Source organism: Euprymna scolopes, chromosome 8, assembly GCF_053919585.1.
Source record: "Euprymna scolopes isolate OS-2025 chromosome 8, ASM5391958v1, whole genome shotgun sequence".
NCBI lineage: Eukaryota > Metazoa > Mollusca > Cephalopoda > Sepiida > Sepiolidae > Euprymna > Euprymna scolopes.
The window spans coordinates 145,549,582-145,568,939 of record NC_136489.1 but is presented as its reverse complement, the minus strand read 5'-3'; the positions used below and the strand labels follow the sequence as shown (position 1 = coordinate 145,568,939).

Sequence of the window (19,358 nt, the reverse complement as noted above, 5' to 3'; positions counted from 1 at the left end):
CCTCCTTCAATAGTCAAATTCTATCCAATTTCCACCAAAAATGATCACTGAGCTGTTTTCTCACTGACCACTTTATACCCATTAACGCTTATCCGCGAGTGACTTCTGGGCCTTGATAAGTCGTGACTCCAAAAATAAACAGAAACAAACTTTCAATTCTTCATAGCATAACTTATTATTGAAAAGAAAACATTGGAATGGCAAAATTTTGCCCTCAGCTACCTAAGCATTTTTTCTGGTCGTCTTGTATTTCTTGACTCTCAACTTTAACAATGCCAGGTTAAGAGAATCACGGCTGGAAACTAATCGCGCAGGCTCTCCATCAAAGGGTATCCATTGTCTTTTGAAAGCGTTGTTCACATGAAACCTGTCTGTGGATTGTATATCTTTCCAATCCAGAGTGCGTGATTGATCTAATGCATACCATTGCTGATTATGAAATTGCCAATGCCTATCGAATCTATTGTATCCAATTGCGCACTAATACCATTGAGACAGGTATGAACCTATAACTCCCCTAGCTATGTAAATGTATGCTCATAATCACATAAAGCATATAGTCACCAATAATGTTTTAATAATCCTTTTTATATAAGAAAAAAATCCAGGTTGTCCTCGACAGTCGTATATCTAAACAATATGATATAAATGCGGGAGTGCCTCAGGGGTCTATCCTTGGACCTCTATTATTCCTAACATTCATAAATGACCTCCCTAACAAAATTGTCTGTAAGATGGGTATATATGCTGATGACATCACGCTCTATAACAGACATGACAGGAAAATAAATGATTACATATCTAAAGAAATGGCAGAAACACTAGAGGATGGCTTCCAATCTTTAGTGGAATGGGGACAAAAATGGATGGTCACATTTAATGTTAGCAAGACTAAACTTGTTTCCTTCAATAATTACAAGAAACCTTCTCTACCACCAATAGCAATGGACAAAGATACTTTATCTGAAAGTACATCTTTAAACTCCTCGGCCTAACGTTCACAGGAAACATGAGTTGGAACAATTATATTGAGAGCATTGCCAGGACGCTGCAAAGAAGGTAGGTTCTCTCTACCGCGCTAGAAAGCTATTAACGCCCGAAAGTATCCTGTACCTCTATAAGGCCACCATTCGCCCATGTATGAAGTATTGTTGTCATATTTGGGATGGTGCATCTGCTGCTAGTCTCTCACTCCTAGACAAGGTTCAAAAGAGAGTCGTCAACTTGATAGGTCCTGAACTGTCATCTAAGCTTCAGACTCTGTCCCATCGACGAAATGTAGCATCCCCCTGCCTTTTCTACAAGTACTTTAACAGTGAATGCTCCGACGAATTGCAAGCACTCTTACCCACTCGACGTAAATACCACCGACAAACCCGACAAGCAGCTAAACCCTACCACTTCACAGTAGAGATCCCTAGAGGTAAGAGAGCCTTCTACTCCAGTAGTTTCTTCCCAAGAGCCGCTAGACTTTGGAATTCCCTTCCGGGTTCCTGCTTCCCCAACTGTACTGATATGCAGAAGTTCAAGTGTAACGTGGACCGACATCTTGCTGTCCGACTTCCCACATAGTACCCCTGTAGATTATGTCTCTGATAGTAGTCCCCTACATCAAAGTGGCAATGTGCCTTGTTTGGGGTGAAAATGTAATAAAAAATATATGAAATAATCAAAACGGTTGATACGTCGTAAAACAGAAAAAAACAAAACAAAAAAAAACAGAACCAAATCGTTTGTAAATCAAAGAATATTATTATTTGAATATGTTTTTTCAATGAATCCGTTAATTTACATCATAAATTTACATCATATATCCAATTAAGAATTTATCAGCAACCAGGCGATCTACATTTAAACGTGATAATTAAAGAAAATTAACAATTGCCAAAAGAAAAACTCTCAACTGGAACACACACACACACACACACACACACACACACACACACACACACACACACACACACACACACAAGCAAGGATTATGAGATTAATATTAAACTTTATAATAATTTGATTTTAAATTAAATTACAAAATTATCTGTACTTTGTGTATATTAAGTTTTTGTGGCCCCTAATGATACATATTTTGGCCTTGTGACTCAAGAAAAATCTCATTGTTCCCAAGGGACCATATAGGCACCGTTGAGAAACGTTGATTTGCAGACTATAACTATAACTCATAAAGCTACAACTACCGATTACATTGGTGATCACGTGAGACAAGCGAAACGAACACATTAGTATTTAATGGTCTATCTCGTTTGTGTTCTCTTTTTACATATATAATACAGTGGTAGAACAAATGTCTTTAGCTAATGTCATAATGACACACCTATACATTAGTATATCAGAATGGCTAGAAATGTAGGTCGAATAGTTTCGCAAAAAGTAGTTTCTTTGAAAAGAGATTTTTCGGTAACACAGATACGGTGGAATTTCATGAATACCGAAGATACACATGCGTGCGTTTTAGAGGCGATTATACACATTGAATAAACACAATGACGCACACAAGGCATGAGGGGAAAATAAGGAAGATAAACAAAAGAGATATTAAAGAGAATATAAAAAGAGAAAACTCGGGTAAAAAGGATATAAAAAAGTTAAGGAGAAACCCATATAAAAGAAGACAACCCCGTTTTATGATATTCACTGTATATATATATATATATATATATATATATATATATATATATATATATATATATATATATATAATTTAAAGGAGATTAGAATAATAGTCTAAAGAGCTAAGTGTATTTTAATGTAATAGTGAAATTACTAGTTTAATTGAAATACAGGAAATGCTCGTTGTAATTTAGATATATAATAAGCTCTATAGTTAAATGTCCTAGAGCTAATTCAATTATAATAATTGACTTTGTTGTTGTTCCTTCTTATGAAACTGATTTTTAATTTAATTAAATTTTGATTTTTAAATTTTAAAATTTTTTTTAAATTTTTAAATTATAAATCACATTACTTAATATATATATATATATATATATATATATATATATATATATATATATATATATAAATGAATTAAAAAGAAAAGGGATAACACCTGGCCAGCTTTATTTAACGAGGATTCTTTATAGAATTTATGATTATTCCATGATGCTAAAAATTATTTAACAATGCCAATATATATATATATATATATATATATATATATATATATATATATATATATATATATATATATATCTGTGGAAATATTTTATATTCACATATATTTACTTTTTATACATATCAATCCTTATTTAAGAAGCTCAATGTAATTACAGAGCATATAATGAATAAATGACAAAAGTCTATATTTTAAATTTCATGGTGTGTACCATATTACAATTTATTGCTTTAATTCAGTTGACATTTACAATTCTTGACAGTATCTGTTTCGTAGCACAAAACAATTCACTTAATTATTATATCAACCAATGAATCTATTTTGTCATCAATGCGAATATATATATATATATATATATATATATATATATATATATATATATATATATATATATATAACATACCTACATATATACCAAACTATATAAATAGATAACATGCCTGCATAAATAACAAGCTATATTAATAGATATGTATGATATACTTACATGAATACCTAACGATAAAAATATAAATACTTAACGATAGAATAGATATTTATAACATATCTGCATAAATATCAAACTATATAAATACACATCTATATACGGCATTCCTACTTAAATATGTAACTATATAAATGCATATCTATACCATATCTGCATCAATATAAAAATATATAAATACTTATTCATAATATACTTACATAAATACTAAAATGTATAAATGCATATTTTTAACATACGTACATGAACACTAAACTATATAAATAGATATATTTAACATACCTACATAAATGCCAAACTATATAAATATATAGCTATAAAATAACTACTTAAATACTAAACTATATAACTACATATGTATGATATACCTACATAATCATATAAATATATTTCTATAATATACCCGCATAAATATCAAAATATATAAATACATATCTATAATATACATAAATCAATATCAAACTATATAAATCAATATTTATAACATGCCAAAAATTCAAACTATATGAATATATGTCTATAACATACTTACATAAATACCAAACTAAACAAATACATATCTATAACAAACGAACATAAATAACAAACTATATAAAGATTATCTATGACATACCTACATAACTATCAAACTATATACATAACATATCTATATAAATAGTAAACTATCTACATAAATACCAAACTATATAAATACATATGTACGAGGTATCTTAAATAAGGTTCCAATCTTTTGTGTATAGGCATTTAAAATTGTCGCAGACACTTGAAAATTCAGTCTGTTATTGCTATGCATCTTATGAAATGACTGACCAGTTTTTAGGATTTCAGATTCAAATGAACAGCTACAGCACAAATTGGAATACACCCTACTAAGCCTGATTGTCACAACTTGTGAATTTCAAAAATGAAATCTGAACGTAAGGACACTTTAGAAGAACAATATGTAATAAATATATGTTTTAAACTTGAAAAAATGCCACAGAAACGTATAGAATGCTTCAGACTATTTTTGGATGAATTGAGCATCAGTTTTTGAGTGGCAAAAGAGATTCAAGGAAGGCAGAGTGTCTCTAAGGAATGATGAGAGGTGTAGGAGGAGTAAGTAAATCATAACACTAGCGTTGATTGACCAAATAATGAATTTCATGGATAAGGACTATCGTGTGTCTATAGAGACAATAGGTGCACAGTTTAATGTCAATGTAGGAGCTGCATACACAATTATTTACGAGGAACTGAAGATGCAGGAGATTTGCACGACGATTGTCTCAAGGATGCTCAGAAAAGATCAGAAAGAAAGACGTTGTCACTATCAAGATGGGCATCAAGACAGTTTCTCACCCTCCTTATAGTTCAGACCTTGCGCCCTGTGACTTTTAGTTATTCCCTAAGCTAAAGGAAAATCTTAGAGGCTGTCGTTATGAGACAATTGAGGAAGTAAAATAGGCTGTGACGAGGGACACTGACACGCTCACACAAGAGGAATTTCATGGGGCCTTCTAGAAGTTTTTATCCATATTTTTTTGGTTTCTTCGGACTACTATTCTCATCTTGAGTGTTATTTGCACTACGTTTCGATTGATGTAACTCATAACCTTTACACCCTGCGTGCTGTTAAACTCGGGAATCTTTCTGTCGAGCTCAGGAATTTCGAACGGAACGCCTTATTTAATGTACGGGATAGTATGCTCTCGTTCCGTCGACTATGACTAGGTAGAAGTCCTAAGTAATCCGCAACTATATTTTGCGTTCCTGTGGACTAAACCTTTAAACTCCAGAATAGTATAAGTTACAACTGAAATTTACAAACAAAATACTTTATCCACTGTGCTTCGTAAAATTCTAGTATGAATTTTAGGAGCCTTAAACCTATTTTCGTTTCTAGATGTAAATATCACTATTTATTTATTATCATTATACAAATACACACAGGCACGCACAGACACACATACACACACACTATATATATATATATATATATTACTACTACTATTACTACTACTAATACAACTACTACTAATAATAATAATAATCTAAGCAGTCTAAAGACTTTCCCGTGCATGTGTTTTCAACATCCGAACGGTTGTTCACCCTTAGTATAGAAAAGGAAATCCTAACCTTAATGAGAATTTTATCACGACGTCCAATAAAGATTATCCTATTGCACAACAAACAGGAAAAACAAAACGAAAGAATACCACAATAAACAATTTTTTTTAATACATGGGAAGGTAAATAGGGAAAGAAAAGTATGGGCAGTTTTAATATGTTCACCAATAACAGTGTCTGCCAAATTAGTCCCTCTGGTGGTTCTCAAAGAACTCCATGAACAATATTGTAAGGGATAGTAGAGGTAGAATATAGATGTAGTCAAGGCTTACTGCGTGTCAAAGAACTTAAATAAAACACGTCAACAGTTAATCCTTTTAAAAGAGGGTGCATGTAAATTACCTCCCTTGCGCCATTAACTTAAAGGTTCTCATTCGAGAAAATTTCAATCCTCTTAGTTCTGTAATCCAAGAAAATGATCCAAATCTTCTGTGGTGTAATGTAATTTCTATAGAAGATTTCTTGGTTCCTTTTGACGCCTCACTGGAGTTAGTGTTCTTTTTTACAAGACCAATTCTAGGCCTTAAAATAGTTCTTTCTTCCTCGATGTAGAGGTCGTTGTAATTTCGTTTACAACTCTGATTTTTTAAACAGTCTTTTCTGACTAATTCTGTGTCGTCTTCCTTGACGAATCCCGATTGAAGAAAAAGTAACCAAACCACCGGCTTCTCTTGTTTAAACTTGCGATTTTAACGTCTTTTCTCTTGACGTAGGATAGCGAGCTGACTTCTCTTTTTCTTGTTCAAACTTCTAACAAAATGGCGCACACCTCTCCTTTTATCAATCGAAAGGCACGCATTCAACACGTGATATAACAAGATACACCAAGAAAAAGGGGGGGGGAAGAAGGTGAGGGAGAGAGAAGGAAAGACAGAAGGTGGAAAATAAAATTTCTACACACTCGCTCTCTAAAATTACTTTACCATGTTAATAACTGTTCTCTCAATTATGGTGCTTTCTTTTATCGGTTTCAATTTTCAACGATAACTTCTCAGACTTTGATAATTATAATTCCAATTATATCTTTAAAAATAGCAAGAGTATAATTCGTCTCAGGACGAGTAAAATTAATTCATCGAACAATTTTGTCCTCTTGCGAAGATCAAAATAAGATATGATGGATAAAATTCAATACAAATCTCATTTTTAAAAGCAAGATTTTGACAATAATATGCCCATTAAAACCCCCTTAAAATACTTTAAAGAAACTGAAATGTGGAGAATAGTTATTAATTGTTGTTTAAAACTTAATGTTAGAGTCTTATAAAAATTGAAAATTTCTCAGTTTTCATCACCTTTGCATAAAAGTAAATTAAAATCTGTACGAAGCAGCCTTGTTACAAAATCTATAATGATCAATTAATTGGTTTAGGAGTGAACCCTGTACACACACACACACACACACACACACACACACACACACACACACACATACACACACACACACACACACACACACACACACACACGCACGCACGCACGCACGCACGCACGCACGCACGCACACACACACACACACACAAGAATAAAAACTTAGCAAATTAAATAAAGATAGAGATAAAAATAAAATAACATAAAGAAGGAAAATTAGTTTAGCGAATGGAGCCATCTGCATCTGCCGAGGCTGCGTCGGTACAGACATTAAATAATTCGTCTGATCCGACTTCTTTTTTTTGTAGCGCTCACTTCTTGAATGGCCGAGCGTATGTCAACAGGCATCAGAGGATCCATTAATTCAAAGCAAACGTCTGATGTGGATATCCACATTCGTTAGAAACCGTTACACTAAACTTTACAGGCGGTGTCCTCTTTATTCAAACTGTGGAATGATATACGCAGTCTTGTAAATGCTTATATAACAAGTTAACATGTGCCGAGTTTGCAAATTTCGCTAAAATCTGTGTATGCGTACATGTGAGTCTACGAATCTACGTTCGTTTCGCATAAGTTAATATTTCTGAAATTTAGTCTAACAATATTTAATTAAATGTATTCGTAGCAATATTTTTATTGAAAGTAGAAAATGCCTTACATTAAAAATTACATTTGAATTGTCAATGAAATTAAAGAGCTGTTTCATCACGTTTATTAATATACGTATGTGTGTATGCACGCATACACATCTTTTCATCTATTATTATACCAAAGCTGAATAAATCACCCTTTATTTCTCTAAGGATTATTTCTCCTGTATCACGCAAAATAAATGTTAAAATATATGCCTGTTCGGATTATTGTTGTAATTAACCGTAGTTGGCAATTTGTTCGCAAGTCACTTAATTTGACTTGATTCCTATCTGCTACTCTTACCTTCTTACTATATGTTATTTGACTCCACCCCTACTCTTATTTGATACAGTGTCTATAACTTTCGCTTCTGACACTCCTTCTTTTCTCTCTCGCCCTGTCCCTCGCCCTCTTTATTAAAAGTCAAAATAAAACTATAAATAAAACAAAATTTGAATGATAGTCGGCGATTCTAACCACTTGACCACAAACGCTATCGGCAAGCGATATCACAATGCGTCATATAAACATTGTAAGCCATGCAATAATACCTTATTTATATACAAAATGATATGCCTTACACTAATAGTAGTATCCGGCAACATCACTACCACCAGCGCTCAACCACCACCACCACCATGTGGCTCAACTCGAGAATGCGGACTCAACATACAGACTGTTTCCTTTTGAAAGGAGAGCCTCACCCGAACAGTTGCACACGTTTCTTGTTCTCCCATGACACAGAGATTTTAATCTCGAATATTTTGGGATATTAACATCTATCATCCTGTACGACACATTATGTTAGTAAATAAATACTTTCAATAATTTTTAAGAATTATTGAAATGCCTCCAATATTGTCATTATTCTTTAATACGCTGATTCGTGTTTACGGAGTTTCTCACAACTTCTTACACACTGTGCACAATGATTCAAACAAACTACAATATCCTCCCCCTCCTCCTCCTCACACACACACACACGCATATATATACATGTACAGATATACATATATCTATGTATATATATGTATATATATAATGACATTTTTATTTTATAAATATGTTTTCAATGATACCATGAAGTAATTCGAAATACGATAAAGATATGCTCAATAGTGAGGATAGAGCCTCATCACAGTTAAGTAAGAGCGAAAGAAGCGCTACATGTTTTACGAATTTACATATTTTACGAATTTACAATAGTATTTCCTGAAAGTGCAACAAAACAGAGTTTGCATCCACAATTGACGTTTAAATCTAGATTTTTCAAAGAAAATGTTCTCGTCAGAAGATGATAAAGACTTGTTTCGTAATAAAAATGGTTTCAATTATGATTTTAAAAAGTTTATAAAGTCAGAAAGAAAAAATATATAAATTTATTAGAACTTTAAATTTGGTAGAAATGCTTCTCTGTAGATTATCTTGAAGGAGGTTAAATTTATCTATTTTTTAAAATGTTTCTTCCAACTAGAAATGTTACTTTTAGTATTGATTAGATTTAAGTACCAATCGCATAAAACAAAGTTAAATAAATTCACAAAAATTTATAATATCCCTACCATTTTGAGACCGTCCTATAAAAGAGATCTGATTACATAAAATTTTCTAAACCCATAAACTCCAGATTGAATTTGTTTTGATTCTGATTTTAATGGAATTCAAACCATAAGCAACAAGTAGAAAATTGTAAGGATTAGCACGATATTATTGTATTTTCTTTGGACTTAACAGACACTACACTATGATCCTAGCTCGAAGGCCACGAAATATTATTGCAGTTCGCGTTACATAACAGCAACATAAGATGAAACTTACAAAAATATTTAGTGATCGGGCAATCTAATCTAAAAAGTAAATAAATAAATAAAGGGTATAAATATACATATGAACATGAAATTGCTTCAACGTATTGTCATATAGATAGTTAAAAACGTATTGTTATATAGATTGTAAAAAACGAATTAGTATATAGATTGAAAAAAGTATAATTATATAGATTGTAAAAACGAATTATTATATAAAGCTTTAAAAACGTTAGTTTAAAAAACGTATTATTATATATAGTTTAAAAAACGTATTATTATATAGAGTTTAAAACCGTATTATTATATGAAGCTTAAAAAACGTATTATTATATAGAGTGTAAAAATCGTATTATCATATACTGTTTAAAAAACGTATTATCATGTAGATTGTAAAGAACTTATTATATAGATTGTAAAAATCGCATTGTTATATAGTGTAAAAACGTATTATTATATAGAGTTAAAAAAACGTATTATCATGTAGATTGTAAAAACGTCTTATTATATAGGTTGTAAAAATCGTATTCTTATATAGACTGTAAAAAACGTATTTTCATGTAGATTGTAAAAACGTATTATTATATAGATTGTAAAGCTCTTATTGTTATATAGACAATAAAAACGTATTATCATGTAGCTTGTAAAAAAATGTATTATTATATAGATTGTAAAACTTCTATTGTTATATAGACTGTAAAAAACGTATTATCATGTAGCTTGTAAAAAACGTATAATTATATATATTGTAAAAACGTATTATTATTATATAGAGTTTAAAAAACGTATTATTATGTAGATTGTAAAAAAACGTATTATCATATAGATTGTAAAAAAAAACGTATTATTATGTAGATTGTAGAAACGTATTATTATGCAGATTGTAAAAAACGTATTATTATATAGATTGTAAAAACGTATTATATTGTAGATTGTAAAAAACGTATTATTATGTAGATTGTAAAAAATCGTATTTTTATGTAGATTTTAAAAAAACATATTATCGTGTAGATTGTTAAAAAACGTATTATCATAAAGAGTGAAAAAATGTATTATTATATAGAGTGTAAAAAACGTATTATTATATAGATTGTAAAAACGTATTATTATATAGAGTTTAAAAAACGCATTATCATGCAGATTGTAAAAAATCGTATTATTATATAGAGTGTAAAAAACGTATAATTATATAGATTGTAAAAAAAAAAACCCGCAAAATTATACAGATTGTAAAGAACAAATTATTATATAGATTGTAAAAAACGTATTATTATATAGACTGTAAGTCAATTAATTCCATTAAAAGCCATAGCACCCTATGAAAGTAGCCCCCTCCCCCAATTAAAATCTTTCTAAGCCCGCTAGTTCAGTTGCAAAATCTCTATTTTCACACACTTTTAGCATTTTGTGAACTCATCTTATACAAATTTCCAAGCGTGTCTCATCATTATGAACCCGTACTGGTGCGTGTATTCCAGCTAGTATCCTCTTTCTTTTTACAAATCTGCATCCTTATAAATGTGTACAGATGTATATATTTTCACCGAGTTACGAAAAGAGTCACACGAGATGACGCGACCAACCATGCGTCGTCTACGCACACATTTGATTGTACAATACCCGATGCCGGGTTTCATCTTGAATACACATTACACAGATTACGTAATTTTTGAAGCCGTTAGTTTTTGCTGACTTCACAGAATTTACAAATTGCCACCAGTTGTTAACGCATTTTTTACCCTTCATCTCTCTCTTTCTCTCCCCCCTCTCTCTATCCCTCTCTCTTTCTCCTTTCTCTCTCTCTCTCTCTCTGTATCTTTCCCTTTTATGCCACTTTTTCGCTCGTCCCCTTTTCTCACGGTTTCTTCTTTCATAGCTGTGTTGTGTATATTTATAACAATGAATTATGATTAAAATTAACATTTTTTACTTCATAAAATAAGCCATCTTTATTTCTTACGTAAAGCAAGAATATTGAATCTTCCTGATATTTAGTATTGATTCAGTTCTATTCAGATTTTGACAACTTGATCTATCTATCTATCTATCTATCTATCTATCTATCTATCTATCTATCTATCTATCTATCTAATAGTATAATTACGTTTATACATGCATGTATATATATATATATATATATATATATATATATATATATATATATAAGTATACGAGCAAACAATTAATAAAACATGTTAAAAAACATTTTGAAAAAGAGTTAAAAATATATTTAATCTGAAAAGGAAACACTTGATAAGTGGATAGTCCTTAATCCGCGGAGTTTCGAAGAAATGCTTTCCTTCTCATCAGAGGGTAGGAATTAGCAAAATGCAGGATCGGAATTTGTATGCAAAATTATTTGATGAAACAACAAGTAAGTCAAAGATCTTACTTGATAACAAAAAAGTGAAGTAGAGGGAATATGGTGAAGAAAAAGGTGATTACACGTGAATGGATAGTCTGGTGGAAGATAAATAATCCAGTGATGGTAAAATCCAATAAATAATATATAAATAAATATTATAAATTATAAATATTAATTCTTTAATATTTATATCATACTTTAATTTTACCATCTTGGATCATTTTGGTAAATTTAATTGTAATTTTATATATATATATATATATATATATATATATATGTGTATATATATACACACACACACACACACACACACATATATATATATATATATACATATATATATATATATATATATATATAATTGAGTTATTCAACGTTTATTTCTCGAGGGCTATTCCACTACATGTTTTAATCATGCATAATACATGTAAGAATACTTCTCGGTTTGGTGATTGAGTTATATCAAAATATATCAGTTTCTTTTTAACTATACGAATCTATAACTTTCAATCTATTTTACTGTGTGTGCTTAACCCTGTTATTTCATACAGTGTCAATCATTCTCGTTCCCTTTTTGCCCCCCCCTCTCTTACTTGCTATTTTCACTTATTACTCTAAACAATCCGAGGTAATAAAACTAGCAAACACAAATTTAGAATCATCCTTTTTAACAATTAGGAATATCATATCACTACGGTAGTAATACTATATTTAGCTCATAATGGTCTAAAATATGCTTAAATATGATATTTTAATTTGTCCAAATCTTGTATATATTATGATAGAGTAGCGATTTCAAAAGTAAAAAAAAAAAGTATTTGGGTGCCATTAGCTAGAATCGAAACCGTAAGCAAAACTGTAGCATTCAAAGTTGGTGACTTTATCATTGCATCAACGCGACACGCATTAGAGCTAATTTAAAAATATAAAATTAAATGTTTTCGACCCTTTAAAAATATTTCGACCGGCTAAAAACCCATAAAACTATTATTTGAGGCCCCTAGCGCCGCTCTGCGACTTTTAGTTTCGGAAGAGATAGAGTTTGAAAATATGGACACAGACAGACAGACAGACTTCGGTATATTAAACTAACGGGATGGCACCCGGCTTCGCCCAGGCGTAAAATACGCTTAAATATGATATTTTAATTGTCCAGATTTCGTATATATTATTATAGAGTCGTAATTTCAAAATAAAAAAGGAAGTATTTAGGTGCCATCTGCTAGAATCGAAACCAAAGCTGAAGAATTGAAACCGAGTGACACTATTACTGCATCAACATGACACGCATATGAAGTGATTAAACATTAAAAAGAAACTAAAATGAATGTACAAAATGCATCACGATTTTTTCAATTTTGACCTACGCACACACACGCACACACACACACACACACACACACACACACACACACACACACACACACACACACACACACACACATGATAAATTCCACAGCCAAACAACGTCGCAGCCATAAGAGCCATGACAGCCAATGAACCGGAGGTCCAGTTTCTCCCTCATTTGGAGGTCATCAGTTAGATACACCCGAACTCAGGATGCGAAACTCAAGCCTCTTGCATGCCAGGCAAGTACCCTACCAACTGAGCAAACGCCCCGCACACAAGAATTTCTATTAACCAACACAGATCAAGCAAACCGCGCCGATATATATATATATATATATATATATATATATATATATATATATATATATATATATATATATATATATATATATATACTAGCATTTCGGCCCGGCGTTGCCCGGGAGTTTGGAGGTGTATGCTGAGAAAAAAAAACGGTGATTTTTTAAACTTTGACCCCTATTATGACCCCTTAAAATTTATTGTTTTGGGATCAAATCCAGTTATTAAGTTAGATCCATGTCCAAGGAACCAATATCTAAAATGTCAAGCGTTTAGACCCAAAATTGTCGGAGGAGTTTGGTAGAGTTCTCAAAGGTCAAATCGTGAACTTTGACCCCTTAACGGCCAAATTTCTGACTGAAACCTGATCACATCGATTTTCCTAAATGTCAGTACCCTATATATCAAATTTCGAGTCTGTAGACTAAAAATTCACAGAGTTATTACGTAGGGAAATGTACACAGACACACAGACACACAGACACGTTCACTTTTATATATATATGCATATATATACATATATATATATATATATACATATATACATATGAATACACACATATATATACACATATATATACATATATACACACATATATATATACATGTATATACATATATATACATGTATATACATATATATACACACATATAGATAAATATTTATATATATACATGTATATATACATATATATACATATATATACACAAATATATATACATATATATACATACACACACATATATATACACACACATATATATACACACACACATATATATACACACATATACACACACATATACATACACACATATATATATATATATATATATATATATATATATATATATATATATATATATACAAAAACAGAAAGTGCGAGAGAGAAAACGACGGTGAAAGAGTGAGGCAGAGAGAAAGAAAATTGGACATGGCGTATAGAATGATTTGTTTTTATTTCTTTAAATTTAACTGGCTTTAACACTCACATTTTCGTTATTAAATTCACCTATTTTTCCACAATTGTTCCGTTATATATAATAAAGTTAGTATGAAAGATGCTTATTGTAAGTAAACTACACAGAAACGATTACGTATAGATTACTTAAAATAAGTATATTTACTAATACTAAACTATATTCAATTGCGCGCTACTGAAGTAAATAATGAAAACATATACTTAATACTAATACTTACATGAGTTGGGAATAATTTTCCCTTTGACTAATTTGGTACCCTCAGATGAGAAGTGGCAAATTGTTTTTAAAATATAATTATCCACTGACACGTGTTTCATTGTCTACGACTCATCAGCCACTCTGATAAGTCGTAGACGACGAAACACGTGTCGGTATATATATATATATATATATATATATATATATATATATATATATATATATATATATATATATATATATATTAACAATAAAAATTGTACTAAAAGTGTACAGCTCAAACGACTTAAGTTAGGAACTTGGAAAAGTTGTAATTTTAAAGGAATTCAGCATCCATGTTTGTTGACTTTTAGTATCTGTGTACCTTTTGTTTACTGATCTGTAATTGTTATTTTTGTTATTATACTGCATGAATCCGCGGATTCTATTATGGGAATTGGTTTCCCCGATATTTTTCAAGTTAGAATTTTTTCTAGAAAGTCAGAATTCTTTCTAGGAAGACATCGGGTACTTACGTGACAGACCACGTGAAGGTTGCCAACATCCTAAGTGAAAGTGATTTATGCAACGAACTGGGTCTGAACTTGGAACACTCAATTCGTCAGTCCACTTGACCACCATAGAAAATAAAATGAGAACAGTTTTCGACAAGACCCTCTCCAGCTCGATATGGGGAGTTATTTTAATCTGATTTCATGTGCCTATGTGGTAGGCTAAAAGAATTTAGCGGAAGGACACGGAGACATGTGTATGTATGTTTGTATAGTATGTATGTTAAATATACATATGCATACACAACACTGATAAACGCACATCTGATGCACACATAAACATATATATGCAAATCAGCAAAATGTTCTCATCACATAACAATGTCGTACATACATTTGTATACATGCTGCACACATACACACACATACACAGGCACGCACACACACACACGCGCGCACACACACACACATATACAGACACACACGCGCACACACACACACACACACACATATATATATATATATATATATATATATATATATATATATATATATATATATATATATCGCACAAATAAGCTCGAACTTATTTCGGTTCATACCAGTTAAGGTTCTCAACAATCGGCCTGCAAATAATTTTATTGCTGTTGGGTTGCGGAATGGTCCAGGCCAGTGTCAGGACTATTCTTTCAGTCTTTAGAATGGGTTAATTTATCGTTAATTGCCTGAGGCGCCAGTGTCGAGGAATGTCGACGGCGATGTTTACAGCATAGTGATTCTATCTCAGATAACAGCACTAAACTGAATACTCAACTAAACCAGATGAATTATCATCCAGTTAGCCATAGAAAAAAAACATAAGTGAAATAAATTATAACATAGTTAAGTGGTCTTCTTACATGCATTACTTACGAAGTAGAGAGAAAAATCGTAAATAAACTCACGAAAATCTAATTGTTATCCTAAGGAAGGCGCCGCTTAATTTCTGAAAGTTTACAGAACAAAGTAAAAAAGAATTATACGTTTCCTGCATATATATATATATATATATATATATATATATATATATATATATATATATATATATATATATATATATATATATATATATATATACACGAGAAACGTGTAATTCTTTTTTTGTTTATTTAAAAAAACATTTCTTTTAATATAGCTCCACAATCATGAAAATGTTTTGATAAAGACCTCGTCAGGCGAGCGATAACAAGTTTATCGCCTGACGAGGTCTTTAATGATTCATAACTATTGACGGAAACAGTGTATTTTGTAGCGATATTAAAAGGAAAGTTTACAAAAATAAAAAAAGTATTTCACTCCATTTATTATTGAACACTCTTATATAAACCTCGTTAAATTTATTGTGTTTTTACCATTGAATATAGTTAACGTTCATTATTTATCTATCTATCCATTTATTTCTCTCTCTCTCTCTCTTTCTCTCTCTCTCTCTCTCTCTCTCTCTCTCTCTCTCTATATATATATATATATATATATATATATATGTATTCTTTGTTTTGTTATTGATAAAAGTTTACACATTAGTCTGGCCATGTTTATCTTTCCAAATATTTCCTATTAAAATAGGAAGCATATTTTTATTGCAATTAATTCAAAAAAATAAGCAGCACGTTGTAACACTAAATCATACTCATAAATATGCAAGCACACACACGCGCGTGCGCGCACCGGACACACACAAACAGCAGAAAACATATGTTACTTTTCAATCCACAAAACAAAGTTAAAATGCTAATATGCAGTTCAGGGCTGGGAGATAAAAACTTTATACTCACAATTTCCATCTCCGAATTTGCTCCATCTGAAGAAGCGCCTGATTCCTCGGAATCCTAATTGTCTGCAAACGACAGAACCATCCAGTACGTCCCATCCGAGTCCGCAAACCGATTTCCAAACCCCCCGCGACATGACCAAAACTGTCCCTTCATATTTGTCGGCCCCACCAATCAGTCGTACATCCCCGGAACGGTACGCCTCATTTACGTCGACCATTGTCCCGAGGAAGAGACACAATACTATACATAATCCTCCTCGCACCACAGGTATAACACCGGGTATCTGTCTATCTAGCATAGTTGCAAATAATAATAATAAAGTTTTTTCTTGAATTGACTAACAAAATAATATAGCGGCCCGTGTCTCCGCGGCGAGCTGGCTTCTGCCTTGTATCACGTACCAGCCTCCGTTTAAGTAAGTCCCGGCGAAGTGTTTATCACCAGCTCCACTGTTTCTAATTCTCCCCGGACTCCAATAACAAGTTTAACGTCAGATTCAGGTTGTTCTGGGGCATCCCTCTCTCAAGGCGCGAGTTACACGGACACTTGCTCGCTTAACAACTGTACTTCTTTCAATATCACTTTTTTCTTTTTCTTCTTCTTCTCCTTTTCAGCTAAAATTAGACAAGATTTAAAAAAAAAATCATCGCGTTTTCCCTTTTCCTTTTCTATTTGTGCGAGTCAGCTTCATTTAACAAGTTAAGTAGACCGACTTATTGCGGAACGCACAACAAATACATAATTAAATAACATAAAATAATATTAATAATAATTATTAAATTTTAGCTGATTTTTTTAAAGTCTTGTTCCAACAAACAATTCAGTCGTTGTAAAGTTTTAAAAGAATATAGAAAATAAATTTAAACCATTTTATAGTTAATGATATTCAACAAAGCTAATTTATTTCCATATAATATATATATAAAAAATGACAATTTTTTCAAAAATTCTTTCCTTATTTTGTATCTATTCAGATCATAAAATATTTTCTTTTTTATCAATGAAAATACGATTCGCTAAAAGATAGATCATAAAACAGTCGTAGCGTCCGCATCCGATGAGATCTTTATAAACAACGCGTTCAAGTGAAACTCTATTTATATCGAATATCGGCGTATATGTTTTCATTGCCCCACCCCTCAATCTTTTAAGTCTTATCTTTTTCTTATCTTCCTACGCATAATTTATTCTCTTTTTGTTTCTTTTTCAGATTTTTATTTTTATTTTCTTTTTTTACTTTTTGTGTCATTTATTTGTCCATTGTTCGATTTCATATGAATTCAGTAAAAATTAATTTAGTAAAAATGAATTTAGTAAAAATGATGCAAGTTGCTTTTAACCGTCGCTCCCAATTCTGTATTTTAACAATAATTAAACAAAGTATCCGAATAATAAATAAAACGAGCCTAAAATACAGTTTTGCGCATTTCTAAATTCACTTTACAACTAGCGTACAAAGAATATGGAAAAATTATGCTTCGCTAGTGTTTGAATTCACTATTTATCTAGATATATTACTTAAACATTAATATTAGGTTGAGAAGAAAGTTTAATAAAAAATTTTGATTTCAAATGATGTATTTTCAAATAAGTTTTCCTTATAATACCTTTACTTTATATATCATTTTAAAGAACGTTTTTTGCTTTATTCAATCGTTTAAATTACAATCGTTTTAAAACAATTATGTCTTCTTTTCAGAACGTTGAATTCAAGATGGAGAAAAAGCAAATTCGCACAATTTTCTTATTTCAAACTGCTGAAACAACTCGCGATATCAACGAAGCGTTTGACCCAGGAACGTTTGAACGCACAGCAAAATAGTGGTTTTAGAAATTTCGTTGCGGCGACTAGAATCTTGGAGCTGATGAGCGTAGTGGTCGGCCATCCCATGTTGGCAACGATCAATTAAGAGCCTTACTCAAAGCCAATCCACGCACACCTATTCGAGAACTTGCTTCTGATTTAGGCGTAACGTATACAACGATTTCCAACCACTTGAGAGAGAGATTAGAAAAAACGATAAATGGGTGCCTCACGAATTGAACAGCAACCAAAAGAAACGCAGTTTCTTTCACGCAACCAGAATGACCCGTTTCTTGATCGGGTAGTAACTTGTGATGATGTGGGTTCTTTACGACAACCGCTGACGCTCAGCTCAGAGGTTTGACGCCGACGAAGCTCTACAACACTTTCTGAAGCCAGAGTTGCACCAGAAGAAAGTCACGCTGACTGTTTGCTGGTTTGCGACCGGTCTCATCCATTGCAGTTTTTTTGAATGCATTACGGCGGGGAAATTTTTGTTTGGGCCGCAAGAACT

At 31.6% G+C, this 19,358-nt stretch overlaps 1 protein-coding gene across 3 annotated transcripts in view; it reads right to left on the bottom strand.

Moving 5' to 3' along the window:
• LOC145283812 (uncharacterized) overlaps positions 1-17,641 on the bottom strand; it is a 225,560-nt gene extending 207,919 nt beyond the window's left edge. For all 3 annotated transcript variants that reach the window (XM_080132899.1, XM_080132901.1, XM_080132900.1), the window contains exon 1: positions 17,041-17,641. In XM_080132899.1, the coding sequence (XP_079989025.1) occupies positions 17,041-17,338 (298 nt within the window). In that variant the 5' untranslated portion in view covers positions 17,339-17,641. The remainder of the gene's footprint in view (positions 1-17,040) is intronic.
• Positions 17,642-19,358: the final 1,717 nt, after the last annotated feature.